This window comes from Phoca vitulina, unplaced genomic scaffold (assembly GCF_004348235.1).
Source record: "Phoca vitulina isolate PV1807 unplaced genomic scaffold, GSC_HSeal_1.0 scaffold8, whole genome shotgun sequence".
NCBI lineage: Eukaryota > Metazoa > Chordata > Mammalia > Carnivora > Phocidae > Phoca > Phoca vitulina.
In genome coordinates, this window is record NW_022589711.1 from 79,583,052 (window position 1) to 79,600,550 (window position 17,499).

The 17,499-nt window shown below is 35.3% G+C and overlaps 1 protein-coding gene across 1 annotated transcript in view; it reads right to left on the reverse strand.

Annotated features, from left to right (window-relative positions):
* SMC4 (structural maintenance of chromosomes 4) overlaps window positions 1-17,499 on the reverse strand; it is a 38,315-nt gene that overhangs the window by 3,055 nt on the left and 17,761 nt on the right. The window contains exons 10-19 of the mRNA XM_032407318.1: window positions 17,209-17,373; window positions 14,989-15,222; window positions 12,789-12,974; window positions 11,387-11,548; window positions 8,751-8,976; window positions 8,596-8,672; window positions 7,596-7,748; window positions 6,055-6,181; window positions 1,327-1,516; window positions 146-290 (exon numbers count right to left, since the gene is read on the reverse strand). Coding sequence (XP_032263209.1) covers window positions 146-290; window positions 1,327-1,516; window positions 6,055-6,181; window positions 7,596-7,748; window positions 8,596-8,672; window positions 8,751-8,976; window positions 11,387-11,548; window positions 12,789-12,974; window positions 14,989-15,222; window positions 17,209-17,373 — 1,665 coding nt within the window. The remainder of the gene's footprint in view (window positions 1-145; window positions 291-1,326; window positions 1,517-6,054; window positions 6,182-7,595; window positions 7,749-8,595; window positions 8,673-8,750; window positions 8,977-11,386; window positions 11,549-12,788; window positions 12,975-14,988; window positions 15,223-17,208; window positions 17,374-17,499) is intronic.

Below are 17,499 nucleotides of genomic sequence, written 5' to 3' on the forward strand. Positions count from 1 at the left end.
GTACAAATGTTAATTATAGCTATAAAAGTTTTAAGCTATTGGGTACTTACTAAGCTATTGAGTTTTAAGCTATTGAGTACTGATGTCATATATCCAAATCCTTGAATTGCTTCAAATACCATTCACTCCCATCTCCAAGTCTTACCTCTGCAGCATTTGTGTTCTTTACGACCTCTGCTGCTTTGTCCTCAAGACTTTTTAGTTCTGCTGTTAAATCATCTACTTCTTTCTCAGTGTCTTTTATTTCTTTCTCTGTGCGAAAGACTGAGTCTTGTGCTTTTTTAAGATTTCTAAACAAGCAAAATGATACATTAGAAATGTGCTAACATGGGATTTGTTATCCTGCTTATGAAAGTTTACCAAAAAACTTCATAATGTTAATGAGAGATTTTACTATCATAATTTAAAATTTATGATTTACTAAATAAACCATCCTTGAAATGGTTTTTATGTTATACATACACTTCTGGGATGTTGTATATTTTATTAAACTCTGAGTATAAATTAATGAAACTTAGACCATGAAGCAAAGTTGTCCATTTTATTAGTATAGTCTTGTCATTTTCTTAGCTGATTGGAGATTCTTAAATCTCTACACCCATGAAACTATACCTTCAAATAAATAATACCTCCCAGTTAGGGCAAGACGTGTTTCCCAAGGAGGGGAACAATGACCGTTTTTTCCCTTAATAAAATTTACTTCTACTTTGACCAGTGTATTTAGGCAATCTGCTGCTCCTAACAAATGGCTTATTAGTGCTTTATCTACCTTTGAGCCAGACCCTAGAGTAACTTAAGTAGATAAAATTATAACAAATTATTAAGATAAAAGAAAGTTATTTACATTTTAACGTTTTATATACACATTTAGCTTTAATTATCTAGAAACACCAATACTCTAAAAATTAATTTAAAAACAAGACCTAATAAAGACAATGGAATAATCCAATTAACTAAAAACTAACTTACCAAGACAATTTTGCCTCTTATTCTCCTAGAGGTAGATCTACTTAAATTAATAACCATCTAACTACTCTAAGCCAGAGAAATAAAACAGATTTTTATGTGCACACAAGTGGGCAGTTACAGAACTATACTTTGCCAAGGCATACCTGTTTACCACTTAAAACACACACACACAAAAGTGGTCATCATAAATAAATGTTCATAGGTTTCCCTTTACTAAAGTCCTATTAGATAAAAACATGCCAGAGAGGCTTAATAAGTAACAGCAGAAATGTTTAAAGGACATTAAATTTAAGTATAAGCCCCTTTTCCAACATGGAGGCAAGAGGACGACAGGTTAGGGTAGCATACATACTCTACCTGTCAGCAGTCTTGATTGCTACTTGGGCTTTAGTAATAGCAGAAGCACATTCATCTAATTGCTTATTTATTTTATCAAGTTTGTCTTGTTGGGCCTTGAGTTTATGGTTATTGATTTCTACGATGATATTGTGTAATCTTTTAACCTCAGCTTCTACTTTTCCAGCTCTCTCAGCCACATTGTCATATTCTGAAATAAAAAAAGAACTCAATTTGTGTTTCTAGGTTCACACACAATCACTTACTAGTAAATTTCTTCAGTCATATGACTTAACCTGATGTGTCCAAAAGAAATTTTAGACATTTGGGGAAAAGTGTATCTCAAAAAAACCAGAACACCCTATCTCAAAACAAATGGTATTATAACCACACATGGCTAAATTCTCTGGCTTAGCCACAGTATAACCCACTTATTTCTTAATGGCTTCATGCCCTCAGGTTCTTCTCAAAAATCTTTGCAACTTTTTCTTAGGTACTTCCTTGACTATTGGTCTCAATGATTTTTACCCTCAGACTATGTGCCTATTAACTTGCCTGTGGTAAAAAGAAAAACTGGTTATTTTATTCTGCTAACCTAACTGAAAGTTCTCCCTCACATGTTGTAACAAAGTCGGGGACACAGGATAAACTGGCACTTTTCTCTGTGGCACAGAAAACTAAAAGTTACATTTCCCAGATTCCCTCATACTAGGGCTCAGACATAATTTGGGGCCATTCAATTGAAAGAATTCACATAATTTGGAAGGCATACATGATATATCGGACATGTTTCTACTGGCAAGCAGTCAGAGAAATTTGCCTTTTATTGGTGGCATTAGAAGTTCTGGTATCCAGTCAAGAGCTTTGTTGAGTATCGTCAGGCAGCAGCACTAACCTGGACAGTGTGAATTACAGTAGGTGCAATGTGCTCCTGTTGTTGGTAGTTGCAGTGACACCTTCCCAATTTGAAAGAGGACTTTCCAATTGTGTAAGAGGCAGTATAGATCCTTTGATGGTTCTTTAGAATAGCTCTAGAAATTATTCTTCATTGTTCAACCTAAAATTTCCTTTAGTCATCCCGATGATTCTGTCAACAATCCAGTGCTCTCTTAAACACACGCATGCACTATATAAATTCCAATTACACTAGCCAGAGTGGATTCTATTCTCTTTTTTTCTTTTTTTTTTCCCTAAGAGAGTGTGTTCATGTACATGGTGGGGGAAGGCCACAGGGCAGCAGTGGAGCAGTGGGAGAGGGAGAGAGAATCTCAAGCAGGCTCCACGCCCAGCACAGAGCACAGAGCCTGACGCAGGGCTCAATCTCACAACCCTGAGACCATGACCTGAGCCAAAATCAAGAGTTGGATGTTTAACCAACTGAGCCACCCAGGCACCCATCATGTATAAATTCTAATCACTATACAATATAGGAAGAATGAAAGCTGACAAAAAGGCGAAGAGTTCAAGCTATTAAGAATACTTATAGGGGCGCCTGGGTGGCTCAGTGGGTTGAGCCTCTGCCTTTGGCTCAGGTTATGATCCCAGGGTCCTGGGAGAGAGCCCAGCGTCAGGCTCCTTGCTCAGCGGGAAGCCTGCTTCTCCCACTCCCTCTGCCCTTTCCTATGCTTGTGCTCTCTCAAATAAATAAAATCTTAAAAAATTTAAAAAAGAATTCTTATATCTAGAAAGGTAAACAGAAACACTGAGCTAACTTATGGAAAGAGTCCCACAAAGCTTCTATAGGAGGTATATAGGCATTTGGCAGAGGAGGAGGTAGGATTTACTGAGAACAGGATTGGATGAGGACTTAATTTCCCCTCCATTGTCTCTTCTCTGTCAGGTAGGTTGGAATTGTAACAAATCTCCCAATCTTATAATTTACCATTTCTCCTATGTTTTTGTCCTACATGACCAAAGAATTCTTTCAGCCTTTCTATATATATATATATATATTTTTTTTAAGAGAGAAAGCAAGCAAGCAAGTGGAGCGGGGGAGCAGAGGGAGAGGTAGAGAGAGAATCTTGAGCAGGCTCCATGCTCAGCAAGGAGCCTGATCTCATGACCCAGAGATCATGACCTGAGCCAAAATAAAGAGTTGGACGCTTAACTGAATGAGCCATCCAGGTGCCCCTCAGCCCATCTATTGAATTTAATTCCAACAACTCATTTTTTCACATTTCTGAAATCACCACTTGGTTCCTGAAACAAAACAACTTCTTCCCTTTTTTGGTCTTCTGTATCCCCCTTTTATCCTAAGGATATTAAACATACACATTTAAAAGTTCTATATTGCCAACACTAGTAATCCCCACACCCCCAGTACTCTACTGAATGAACTGTTTTGCTTACAGTGTCAATATTCTCTTAATCAAAATTCCATTAGGCTGCCTGCATGCTCTGCTCACTCATGGGATAGAACACCAGCTACTACGGGGGCTGGAACCACAACTTACACTTGGGGGATGGGCCAGAATATCCCTAGAAAGGTTCCAACTTTTAGAACATTTTCTTCCTTGTTTTCAAGTAATCTACCGTGCATTTTTAAAAAAAATATCTATAGTAGCATGTCTATTAGAAGTAGGAGGGAAAAACTGTGATGTATATAATCTGTAATTTTTTTTTTTTTTTTTTAAAGATTTTATTTATTTGACAGGGAGAGACATAGCGAGAGAGGGAACACAAGCAGGGGGAGTAGGAGAGGGAGAAGCAGGCTTCCCGCCGAGCAAAGAGCCCGATGCAGGGCTTGATCCCAGGACCCCGGGACCGTGACCTGAGCCGAAGGCAGACGCCTAATGACTGAGCCACCCAGGCACGCCCCTAATCTGTAATTTTGAAGTCATTCTATAACCACCTTGCTCCCTTTATTCTCTAGGCATGAAATATTTTTAAGATTTTAAATTAATGTAAAATGAAACATTTAATTTTAAAGATGTGCTTGCAGAAATGGGTCCTTTAGAGTAAACATTAACACAATCTATGAATACCCAGTATTTCCAGGAGAAGAGCTTATATATATACATGGCTCTTAATAAAGTCAAGGCTTCCTTTTCAAACAAGAATGAAATACAGATTCCTGCAGTCTCTGTGAAAGTGCTGCTAGAAATGGCACAGATATACATTTTTGGCCTCTCAATTTTGACAACTAGGTACCATGAAAGCAGTCACAAAAAATACTGTGGGTATGTGTGGGGAAAGAGGAGCATGGGTTAAGTCAAAGTGTCCGCAATAACAAAATATAGATCCAAAATAAATGCAAGGAAAAAAAAAAATCCTGTCAGATAATGCTACTTCCCTGTACATCACTCTCCAGTGGCTATTTCTCTTGGAGACCTGGCCTATAAGGCCCTACATTATCTGGATTCTTCCACTACTTTAGCCACTCTGGCTTCGTGTTCCTAGGGACTCCCAGCATACTCCTGCCTCAGGGCCTTTGTACTTACTCCTCCCTCTATGATCTTAGAATGCTTTTTCCAAGTATCACATGGTTAGCACTCACACTTCTGTTGGGTCTCTCTGCTCAAGTACCTCTAGTAGAGGTCCATCTAACCACTGTGTCTGATTCCCATACCCTGCGCTGTTAATCCTTGTTTTATTATCACTTAGCACCAACCGGTATAAAATGCAATATGTTTAGCTTCCTCATCTGAAATGTGAGGTCCTTAAACAGAGGGACTTCATTTTGTTCATTTTGCTCAATCACCAGCACCTAAAACAAACCTGGCCATAACCAGTAGCAGATGCTATTTGAGTGAATATCTTAATATTAAAAATTCAGACAAAAATGCAGGACCACAAAAGTAAAAAAGTTAATATGGGTAGCTGATGAATATTCAATGTGCACAGTGGACGTGTCTACTTAACATCTTTTTACCTCTTTTTCTTTTGGAAGAAAACCGTCATTTTTGGAGCATCTGGACAATCAGTATTTGTCCTCCTGGGCTCACAAACTGAACCATAACAGGGGTCTTTCTTGAGGATGTGACAAAAGGCTTACAGTGTTTGGAGTCACTAGCTAAAATATTTTAAATCAGGAAGGGGTCTGTCATCATAACCCATTATGCCTTCCTCCTGCAATAAGATGCACATCTATGTTTGACTGAATCCAACATGGAAAGAGAAGCAGGGCTGCTGAAGTACATAATCAGGGGACTTCAATTTCAAAGCCAATTCTGGCTATAAGCCTATGAATTCCCTTTCTTGCTTTATGATATTGGTGGAACACTTATATATTTACATGTATACAAGAAGAAAAAGTTCTGGAAGGAAAAACATGTTTTCCAAGTTCTCAAACAAAGACTATTTTTCTTCATGTGTATACCACTTATTTCCTGTATGCTTTTATTTAAGTGATACTGTTGCCTAAATCTATAAAATAACTACTATTTTGAAGGGTAAGGACTGCGCCAAATATATAAAGTATAAAATTAAGAGCATGGGTTCTGGAAATAGATAGCCTTGGTCCTCAATTCCTCTATCACCACATGCTATATGACCTTAGGCAAATTATATAAATCATTCTGTGCTTAAGTTTTCTTATCAGTCAAATGAAGTACTTAATAGTATTTACTTTATAACCTTTTAAGAACGAAATAATAGAAACCATGAAACAGAGCAGTGACTTGCTCAGAAGTATGTGACTGCTATTTTTATTCTATAAACTGCTATGTTTAAACATTTCAAACATTAAAAACTTATTTCTGACAATCTCAAAAAAAAAAAAAAAAAGAAAGCATGTATCCTTAAACATACCTGTTTTGAAAACACTAACATTTTCTTCTAGTAATTTCTGCTTTTTTTTGTCAGGGGCTGTAGCAAGTACATTAGCTTCAAGTTCCTTAACTTGGACATTCAAATATTCTTCTTGCTCTGATAAACGCTACAGAAATATTTTAACATAGGTCAATATTTTTACTAATAACATTTGCCTTAAACACTTTGAATGAAATAAAGACACTTAAAATCTTTAAGAAGAAAATACTAACAGGAAAAGGGCAGAAAACATGAACAATTAATATAATATTAAAACATGAAAAAGGCCAACAAACACATGAAATTTGTAATTCATCACAAAAACAAGTTAAAATGCCATTTTCTGGTGCAGATTAGCAAACTTACAATATACCGAAGACTACCACCTAGTGTTCAGACTTGGAAAAACAATTACTTGCATATGCTACTAAAAGTAAATGAATCAGAACCATCCTTTTGAGAACAATTTGACATTATGCAATAATGCCTTAAACACTGTACACATAGTGGGTAATAATTTTACGAATCTAACCTAAGTTAATAACTGGATGAGTGTATAAAGATATATCTAAGAAAGATATTTTATTTATTTATTTTAAAAGATTTTAAGTAATCTCTACACCCAACCTGGGGCTTGAACTCACAACTCTGAGATAAAGAGTCTCATGCTCCACTGACTGAGCCAGCCAGGTGCCCCTGACAAGGGTATTTTATTTTATTTTTATTTTTTATTTTTTTTAAAGATTTTATTTATTTGAGAGAGAGAATGAGAGACAGAGAGCATGAGAGGGAGGAGGGTCAGAGGGAGAAGCAGACTCCCTGCCGAGCAGGGAGCCCGATGCGGGACTCGATCCCGGGACTCCAGGATCATGACCTGAGCCGAAGGCAGTCGCTTAACCAACTGAGCCACCCAGGCGCCCAAGACAAGGGTATTTTAAACAGGAATATTCATAATATGGAAAAGCATTTATCAAACTGTGATACAAACAAAATGCTCAAATGCAGTTGCAAACAAAGTAAATTTACATTGGCTTGGAAAGAAAACCACGATTTACTAGAAAAGTTAGTATGACTCATTAAAAATCTATGCATATATCCATATCTACCATAAATATAAACACATACACAAAGACTAAGTATTTCTATTAAAAAGTTGAAGCATATACATAAAAATTAAGGGTGATAATCTTGTGGGTATTTTCTGCAAACTGTATTTTGTTTTTTTAAGTAGTGAGTATGCAATGCTTTTTCATAATTAAGAAGCATTCTACTTTGAAAAGAGAATGAAAATAAAGGCTCACATAGGTGTTAGGGGGAAGACTCCATGGAGTATAAATGGAAACCAAGAACAGCTATGGTTAGAGCAAAATTGCAACAGGGCATTTATCCATTAGTACTCAGGAAAATGAAATCAAGACACAGGACTTCCATTTAGAGACCCACTCTCTTCCTTTATATTCTAGAACTATAAGCAAACAACAAAATGCTTCTGCCAAATGCTACTGAATTCCAACAGTTTTAGCTAATATTGACAAGAGTACCTGGATGCTTGCAGTAAATTTTTCTAGTGTATTCTTCATTTCTCGTTCATTATGCCTTAACTTAACTACTGCTTCTTCCAATTGTACTTTCTGTTCCTGGATTTGCACTGATTTTTGAGAGTCTCTCTCCAACTGCGATTCCATTCTATTTACCTACAAAGAATACCAGTGAAATAAGTTTACTCCAAGAGTCATTTCAGATTAGCAGCCAAATCAACCTATGAATGAAGAAAATCAAAATTTCTGATTTTAAAGACTAGAATAAAACCAAAAACCCAGTTACAATTCCCAATCCTAAAGCTTAGGAGATGGTCAAACTAATTTCCGCATCACAGAATCTGAGGGGGAAGATAATTTTAAGTGCCGTATGTGTTACCTTTTACACCATGAAAATTTTTAAGTGGAAGGATAGCAACTATTTCAAAATAGGGGAAAAAAAAAAAAAATCAAGGTACACCTCTTTGGAAAAAGTTCAGTATCCAGGACATCAAAGTATATAATATTTTTAAGGAATAAAAAAGTGTAGTGTTCCAAGAGGATGACAGAACACAGAAGTTTTTTCTAGACATTCTGACATTCTCATATACTTGGGGTCATGTCAAATATTTTGAAATAAAATTTAGAAATTTTCATTAGAAATCTTTGCTATACTTATTTTGAAACAGAAAAAACAATTATGCACTGCAGCAATAACTGTATGTGAAAAAACATTAAATGTCAAATAATAAGTGAGTGGTTAAATTATGAAATATCCATATGATCCAAATGTAATACTAGAAAGATACATATGTTGAGCATATACTTTCTAATTAACATGTTTTATTTTTAGAGCCTTAAAGGGTTTTATATTTAAAAAAATTCCCACATCTTATGTCATTTATACAAAATTCAATCTGTTAACTTAAAATCTGAGTTCACTTAGGCTGAATTTTATAGTATGCATGTTACACATCAATAAGCTTAATGAAAAAGGTCTGACTATAATTTTATATATGCTGACCTCTTCTTCTGAGATTTCAACAACTGATGAACCCATCCTTCCTTTCATTACTTTGCTTCCACCACCAGTCATTGTACCTACAGAACAGAAGTAAGACTTAGTTGTCTCCCCTAACAAGATTAAATAAACTCAATGGCAGGAAAAAAAATGATTACCTGACTGTTCTATGATTTGCCCCTGTAATGTCACCACTCTCCATCTTCTATCTTTTTGATATGCTACTCTTGTGGCTTGATCTAAGTTGTCAGCAACTAAGGTATCCCGTAAAGCAAAGTAAAAAGCTTGACGAATTTTCTCATCTTTTACTTTTACTAAATCAAATAACCGAGGAGTATTTTCAGGAGTTTGAATTTTGGTCATTTTATTTGCCCATACGGTCATCTAAAGTTTAAAAAAAAAAAAAAAAAAAAAAAATCATTTCTTTCAGGTATCATTTATGTAACATACATACATGTGTATCATGTAAGAACATATATATAAGGTTCTGAATATCTGCATAATTGAGTATTATTCTACTATTATTTTAAAAGACTTACTGTAAAATTCTATTCCCAGATGATATATAAAATCCTAGGGAATACACACACACAAAACTATTAAACCTAATATTTCAGCAAAGCTGTAAGATACAGAATCAATATACAAAAATTATATTTCTATACACTAGTAATGCATAAGCTAAAAATGAGATTTAAAAATTCCCTTTATAATGTCATATTTAGGACAGAAAACCTCCAAAACAGGAATTTAACAGAAGAAACACAAAAACTGTATAGTAAAGGCTATAAAACATTATGGTATGGATTTAGACCCAAATAAATGGAAGACATTCTCAGTTCGTGGACTGTTAAGGTTTAAAATTATTAAGATGGCAATACCACACAAATTGATCTACAGATTCAATGCAACCTGCATCAAAATCCCAGTTACCTGCGCCCACCCACCCCCCGCCCTGAAACGGACCAGCTGATCTTAAAATTCATATGGAAATTACAGGGACTCAGAATAGCCAAAACAATCTTGATATCAAAGAACAAAATTTGGGTGCCTGGGAGGCTCAGTTAAACATCTGACTCTGGATATCAGGGTTGTGCGTTCTAGCCCTGTACTGGGCTCCACGCTGGAGTTGGAGCCTACTTAAGAAAGAAACAAAGGAACAAAATTAGAGGACTCCTGATTTCAAACCTTTTTACAAAACTACAGTAATTAAGACAGTGTGTACTAATGCAAGGATAGACCTACAGATAAATGAAGAGTCCAGAAATAAACCCTTACACATTTATGGTCAATTGACTGACAAGGATGCCAAGTAAATTCAATGGGGAAAGAATAGTCTTTCCAACAAATGGTGCTGGAACAACTGGACATCCACATCCAAGAGTAGAATTAGACCCTTTACTGTATTATAAAATTAACATGGATTAAAAACCTAAATGTAAAAACTTTACATTGGATTATGTAGTTTCTTAGATATGACAGATAAAACAAACCAAATTAAAAAAAAATTAGGCTTTATCAAAATTTAAAAAATTGTGCTTCAGAGGAAACCATCAAGGAAGGGAAGACAACCCACAGAATGGGAGAAAACATCTGTAAATTATATATCTGACAAGAGATTTGCACCCAAAATACATAAAACAAAATAAAACAAAACTCTTACAACTAAGACAAATAAACCAATGAAGGAATGGGTAAGGGATTTGAATAGTTCTCCAAAGAAGATAAACAAATGGCCAATAAGCACATGAAAAAATATTCAACATTAGTAATCAGGAAATGCAAATCAAAACCACGAAAGGGGCGCCTGGGTGGCACAGTCAGTTAAGCGTTCAATTATTGATCTCAGCTCAGGTTTTGATCTCAGGGTTGAGAGTTCAAGCCCCATGTTTGGGTTTCACACAGGGCGTGGAGACTATTAAACTGGAAGCTTTATAAATTATGGGTAGGACATGGTGTAGCAACAGTGGGAAAGTTTGTCAGTTCCTCAAAAAGTCAAAGAGTTAACAGGTGACCCAGTAATTCTAATCCTAGGTATTAACCAGAAAGCTGAAAACATGTGTATGCACAAAAATCTGCATGTCAATGTTCAAAGCAGCATTACCCATATAGCCAAAACATGGAAACACCACAAATGTTCATCACTGATGAATGGATAAACAAAATGTGGTACATCCACACAATGGAACAGCTTGGCAATAAAAAGGAATGAACTGATGATATATGCTACAACATGGATAAATTTTGAAAATCTAACTAAGCCACACACAAAAACCTATATATTGAATGATTCCATTTATACAAAATGTCCAGAACAAGTAAATAAAAAAGTAGATTATAAGTTGTGGGGGGTGGGAGATAGGTAGTAACTGTGAATGAGTAGATTTCTTTTTGGGGTGATGAAAATATTCTGTAATTAGTGGTTATGGTTTAACAACCTTATAAATATACTAAAACCCATTGAACTCGATACTTCAAAATGGCATATTTTATTTTTTGTGACTTCTATCTCCATAAAGGTTTTTGGTTTTGTTTTTTTAAAAGTAGTTACTGATGATGGGAAAAATATAACTACCAGTCACTCTAATATTGGAATGTATATTCCTTTAGGGGAGGTATTATAAGGTTTTTTCCTACAACTATATGACGTCAGGACCTAAAAATAATCCTCAAAACGTATCAGGTGTTCACTAAATAACTATAAAGAAAAAAACTAGGGTTCAAAATAAAAAAGCAATTTGCACTTTAAAATTAAATTACAGGTAATTATAGGTAGCTTATTATGAATACCCACCTTATCCAAACCTATGAAGGTTGCAACTCCAATATTTTGTCGTTTAAGGAAGTTCACACAATCTTGAGCTGTATCAATAGAATCAACAACAATGTAGTCTAATGCATGACAACAGGATGAAATAGCAACATCATATTTTTCATCAATTGCTCCTAAATCCCCCTAATAATTAAGAGGAAGGGAAAAAAAATCAATGCATATAATCAGTAAGAAATTAGGCACAGGATCATTTCATTACAATTTCTACAGATTTGTTACTTTTACTTGAAAAACTATACTTATGCATGGTTTAAAAAAATACAGAAAGGGTTCACAAGGAAAAATATGTGTTCCTCTCACTCAACCTTCCCCTTCTGCAAAGGCAATCACGAGTAGTTTTTAAACATACCTTTAAAAAAAATTTATGGATATGCAGAATTTGAATTAATGAGCACAAAATGAAAGAACTGTTTGTTGCATGAAAATACGCGATTTTAAAATCTTTCAACCGTAAAAGTACTATGCTATGGCTTAAGCAAAATAAATTCTAGAATAATAAAATTTTTAATTATTGAAAGCCAGCTAGGATTATATAGGTCCTGATGAAACACATTTGCCTACTTCTCTATTAGCCATGAAGCAGCATCCACAGACTAACTTTATTTTTCCATGAGACCAAAAGAATAGAATCACATTATCTCCCAAGAAAATAAGGTGGAAGTCACCTGACATGAAGACATGGAAGAAACTATGCTGGGTAATTTTCATTTGCCTTTACAAATCATTCTTTTTCTGCTTCCTTCTCTGGAAGGCTGACTCAGGAACTACACTAACTGGCCCCCTTGGTTCTTTAGCTTTAGAGAATGTGAGATATCAATCAGCTAGGGATGGCACGGTAGAGATGAATGGGGCTGAAATATTTTCCCCATTTCCTTCTGGCCAGCTTCTAGCCATGGCTACAGTTCCCTTCCCTCTTCAAGTTCAGGGGCACTAATGGTCTCCAGTACTGCTAGTCTTGGGTTTCTATATTATCCCTTGTTGATTTCCCTACATTCTAGCCACAACCTTCAATATAATGGTATAAAACACAGAATTTATCAAATTCTTATTTTTTTAAAAAAGAATAAAGTGGTTTTGTTAGTTTTCCTTATCACAACTAGTTAGTTTTTTTCTTGGTACGAAAATGATAGTTATCTGAAACTACAAAAGAAAAAACTTCCTTTTAATATGAGATAACCCATACCACAAAGAATTTTATCATGCTTGAAGAGCAAAGTGTTTAAAAATCAATGTCTTTTAAAACTAAATGTTATTTCATGTACAATAACTTAGTATTACAGTTCTTTAAGTCAAAGGAAGAAAATTATTTACAATGTCTTTCTTAAGAAAAATATATAGTCATTTCCAAATAAATCTACTTTACCAATCTTCCATATATTCCTGGAATCCTGCCAGATTTTTTTTCTTGAATTATTGCATCAAGGACTTTCCCCCTACTTCGATTCATTGCTAAGGAACTCTTTGCTTCCTCAACTTTTTGGAAAAGATCACGAACCAAACTTTTTAATTTTATTTCTTCTTGTGTAAGTTTTTGAAGTTCTTTTTCTTTCTAGAAGTGTAAAGTGAAGAAAATGAATCCCAGAAGCATATGCCCAACCATAGCATAGAATCAGTTGCAATGCCTCATAAAAAAAGGAAAGACCAATAATAAACACTTGAACCAGAACTAAACTTCCATCTTGCAACCGTTGGGACTGGGTTTGAAATATGGATGAGTTTTCTGATTTTAAAGGAACATAAATTATTTGGGTCAATAATAAGGAACATAAGTGCAATATGGTTCTAGTAGCATACTGATTTGATAGAGTAAGTTGAGCTATGGCTGTGGAAATTCCAGTTTGGCACCACACAGTTACGCATAAGTGTGTCTTAATTCTTTTTTTAACATTTTTTAAAAAAAGATTTTATTTGAGAGTGAGAACGAGAGGGGGGAGGGTCAGAGGGAGAAGCAGACTCCCCGCTGAGCGGAGAGCCTGATGTGGGACTCATTCCTGGGACTCCAGGATCATGACCTGAGCTGAAGGCAGACGCTTAACTGACTGAGCCACCCAGGTGCCCCAGTGTATCTTAATTCTTAATGTCCACATTAATCAAAAATGGACCTTTGTACAGGACCCAGAATATGGGTTACTGGGCAGGACTATGGTTATACTGTGCTTTGCATTCTAAATAATGAAAGATACTTATATTTATTATTATTATATATGTATTTTTTTTTAAACCATAGCTTTTTAAAAAAAAAGATTATTTTAGAGAGGGAGAACATGTGCCCATGGGGAGGGGGCGGGACAGAAGGAAAGAATCTTTAAGGAGACTCCCTGCTGAGTGTGGATCTCCCCCTTCTACTTGGGGCTCCATCCCGTCATCCATGAGATCACAACCAAACTGAAACCAAGAGTTGGATGCTCAACCGAATGAGCCACCCATGCACCCCCAAAATGCACAGCTTTGAAATGAAAGAGAACATGGTAAGTGAACAGTATTATTGCTATACAAAAATGTCAGGCTGTCAACAAGAGAAACTATACACATGTACACAAAACCCCAAACTCAGTTTCTCAATCTCTTAAGTTACAGCAGCCACTTTTTTTCTGACATTCTCCCTATCTCCTGGCTTTAAATTATTACCTCTATTACCAGTCACAGTATCAAGTAAAAGCTCAAGTTATAAATATAATTTATCCCCAAATAAACTGAATCACCAGCAAGACAGAAGTAGCCACTAGATATAATTTAAGTTTACATTTAAATTCTAACTGGCCGGGGTGCCTGGGTGGCTCAGTCGTTAAGCGTCTGCCTTTAGCATTGAGCCTGAGCCCCGCATTGGGCTCCCTGCTCAGCGGGAGGCCTGCTTCTCCCTCTCCCACCCCCACCCCCCGCTTGTGTTCCCTCTCTTGCATTCTGTCAAATAAATAAAAAAAATCTTAAAAATAAATAAATTCTAATTGGTCATGAAATTCCCTGATGACCAAATAGTGTACATTTTCTCTTCAAACAGCATTTTCTATTGCCATCTTACCCAATGAGGCTCTGGAGATTAAAGTTGTGAAATTCCTGAGAGACCTAATTCACTCAAGGATAAGGAAGGGAACGCCTAATGAGCTAAGGTAGCTATCTTGATTAGTTTAAAACAGTATGCAGTCCCAACAACAAAAAAACTATATCCTTAAGTTCAAAACCAGAAAAAATATACTAAGATAGATGGTATGTATATTCATTCTTACAGATATATTTAGGCTTTTCATTTACCCCTGCATACACTGTCTACATTTAGATTTAGGGAAACACAAACTTTCTTTGTTTAAATTATTTCTGTGGGAAATAATGGTGGCAGTAGCAGTGTTATTTACTGTTTGACACTTCTGGGGAGAATATAGTTCCTTGATAGTCTCAATTCATACTGAATACTGAAATACTAACTCCATTCTTTTGGGGAAGATTACACTAAATGAAAAAGGTAAATCTAAATATATCAGTCACTTCAGATGTTTAAATTAGAAAAAATATATATAAATATATAAATTGATAACAAGGGTTGATGAAATACAGAAGCAAAGATTTACCTCCTTTAATTCCAGTTCAGATTGAGGGAGTTTTGCTTCTATTTCTCTGATTGCAGCTTTCCTCTCTTTGAGAGTCTCAGAAGCTGCAATTAGAGCTTCCTTGGCCTTACTTAATTGAGACACCGCAGTATTATGACGACTGAGATAGATATCAAGTTCTGATTGGGCTACATCCATCTTTGAACGTGCTTCATTTACCAATTTGCTGAAACCCATAAGTTCTTTCTCTCGACTCTGTTAAAATATAATGGACTCCATTAAATCTGAAATACATTTTCAAACCTAAGCTGAAATGGAAACCATACATGTTGAATTCAGCTTTAGAGATTCTACAAACATAATACATAAAAATAATTCTTACAATCTGAACCGGACTAGTAGTTTCTGCCTAGTTGCCAATGTTCACTCACTACACATAAAGTCTCTTCCCAACTAATTTCACAAGAGCTTAATGAACTAGATATAAATATGCTCATTTTGGAGATTAAAACAACAATAAGAGTGGTTCAAAGAAGAAAAACTTGAGTCTAAACCCTAGATCCCTGGTCTTTCTACATTACTTTACCTGATGGTAAGGTATAAGGACTATTCAGCAGAAAGTTTCCTCAAGTATATTTATGTTGAGAATCTTTGTAAATTTTAGAGGTAAGTCCAGGTAATCCTCAACACTAGTTATTTTTTGACAAGTGAGCAGAAAAATATGGGCTACTGTAACTGACTGTGTAGAAAGGATCTATATATTAGAATAATGGCATATGAAAGGCCCTTACAAAAGCTCAATCCTTTCCTTTCACACATAAGGGAATAGGCCCAGGACCAGGGGTTATGTGCAAAGTCATGAGATCATCAGTTTAAACGTTTGATGGTGAAAATCATGAACACTAACATACACACACACTGATCCTGATGTTCTAGGCCTATTCTGAATGTATGAATTCTTTAACATAACAATCTCATGAGGTAAGTACCATCATCATGCTCATTTTGAGGAAAACGAGGTCAGTTTAAATAACCTGCTCCAAGTCATGCAATCACTCTTAAGTGGTAGAACCTCTGTTTTCAGCTACTATATTATGTTGAGGAATGAAGACACTTGGATGTATGTCCTGGCTTTGTCATTAACTCAGGGTGCCAAGACACATAGAAATACTCAGTATGCATTAGATGAGCAAATGTGAAAATCTGTATCCATAAAGTATTATATCATGAAAGCTATTGCATTATCTACTGCCATTTTATCACATGGGCATCCTACTTGTAAAGTTTTGTAGTGCGGCATTAGAACGTGCCTCTGTTCCAAAAGAGAATCTGCTAAATCTGTAACTTAAAACAAAAAAACACAAAACCCAAGAAAACTTTACTGAGGTATACAAAGTTTATACAGAAGTCTGTAACTTATGTATGTAAGCCTTACATAATTTACTTATATAACATAAATCAATTCAACTCAATTACTATTATAATTTCTACTCAATAACCTCAGTTTTGTCAAAGGCTGTGGTGAATATAAACAAGGATAGGTAAGCTTTGTGCTTTATACTCTTGTTGGGCAGGTAAGACTGAACGGTAAGGTATAAGGACTATTCAGCTATGACCACCTCACACTCTTGTTTTATTAGTGAAATGCTAAAGTTCATTATTTCTAGGCACTTTACGTAAAAATATGTACATTTTATTTTCACGAAGATTCACAAGATGTTAATATTTTCTTCCATTTTGAGAAGAGGACTTGGAGACATAACAACCCATGCAAGATCAGAGGTAATAAATGATTGATCTAGGATTTCAACTGAGAACTGACTCAAGAGCCATGGTTTTAAACTATTATACAAGTGCTACAGGAGAAAAGAAAGGTAGATATCAACCTGTGGTTAGTGTGGTTCCATGATTTCATAGGTGTCAACCAATTAAATTATTTTCTTGGTAACTTAAAAGGAGACGAAAAAGACTATTTGATGAAATCAACAGACTTAAAGAATGACATATAACAAAGTATTTGACATGATACATTTCTTGCCATCACCATAAATTCTCATCTGGTTAACTTTTTTAAAATGGGAAAGTAGAAAACAAAAAGAGGAAAGAGTCTAGGCTGTTTTTAGGAACATTAGATATTAGAAGTCCAAAATTCTTCCAGCAGTTCAGTTTTTACTATTACGCAAAAACATTAAGTTAAAAAAAAAGTCACCAAAATAAACACCAACTGATAAAGAATCTTACTTCTTTTTCTTTCTGAAGACCTTGTGTTTCCTGTTTAAGGCTATCCATAACTTCTTTTAATTTTTCTTCTTCTTTCTCTTTTTCCTTCTCAAGGGCACTGTTTCGAGTTGCTGTTTCAGTTATGATCTTCTCACTTTTGGCAGGTATACTTTTAAATTCTTCAACCTAAGATTGTAAAATAAACTTACAGGAGCATATGCCTTGAGGCTATCTAGTATCATCAATATTTGACTTATTTAAAACCATTTCTCAGCATCCTCTTAAGTATCTGTGGTTTCCTTTGTAAATCAG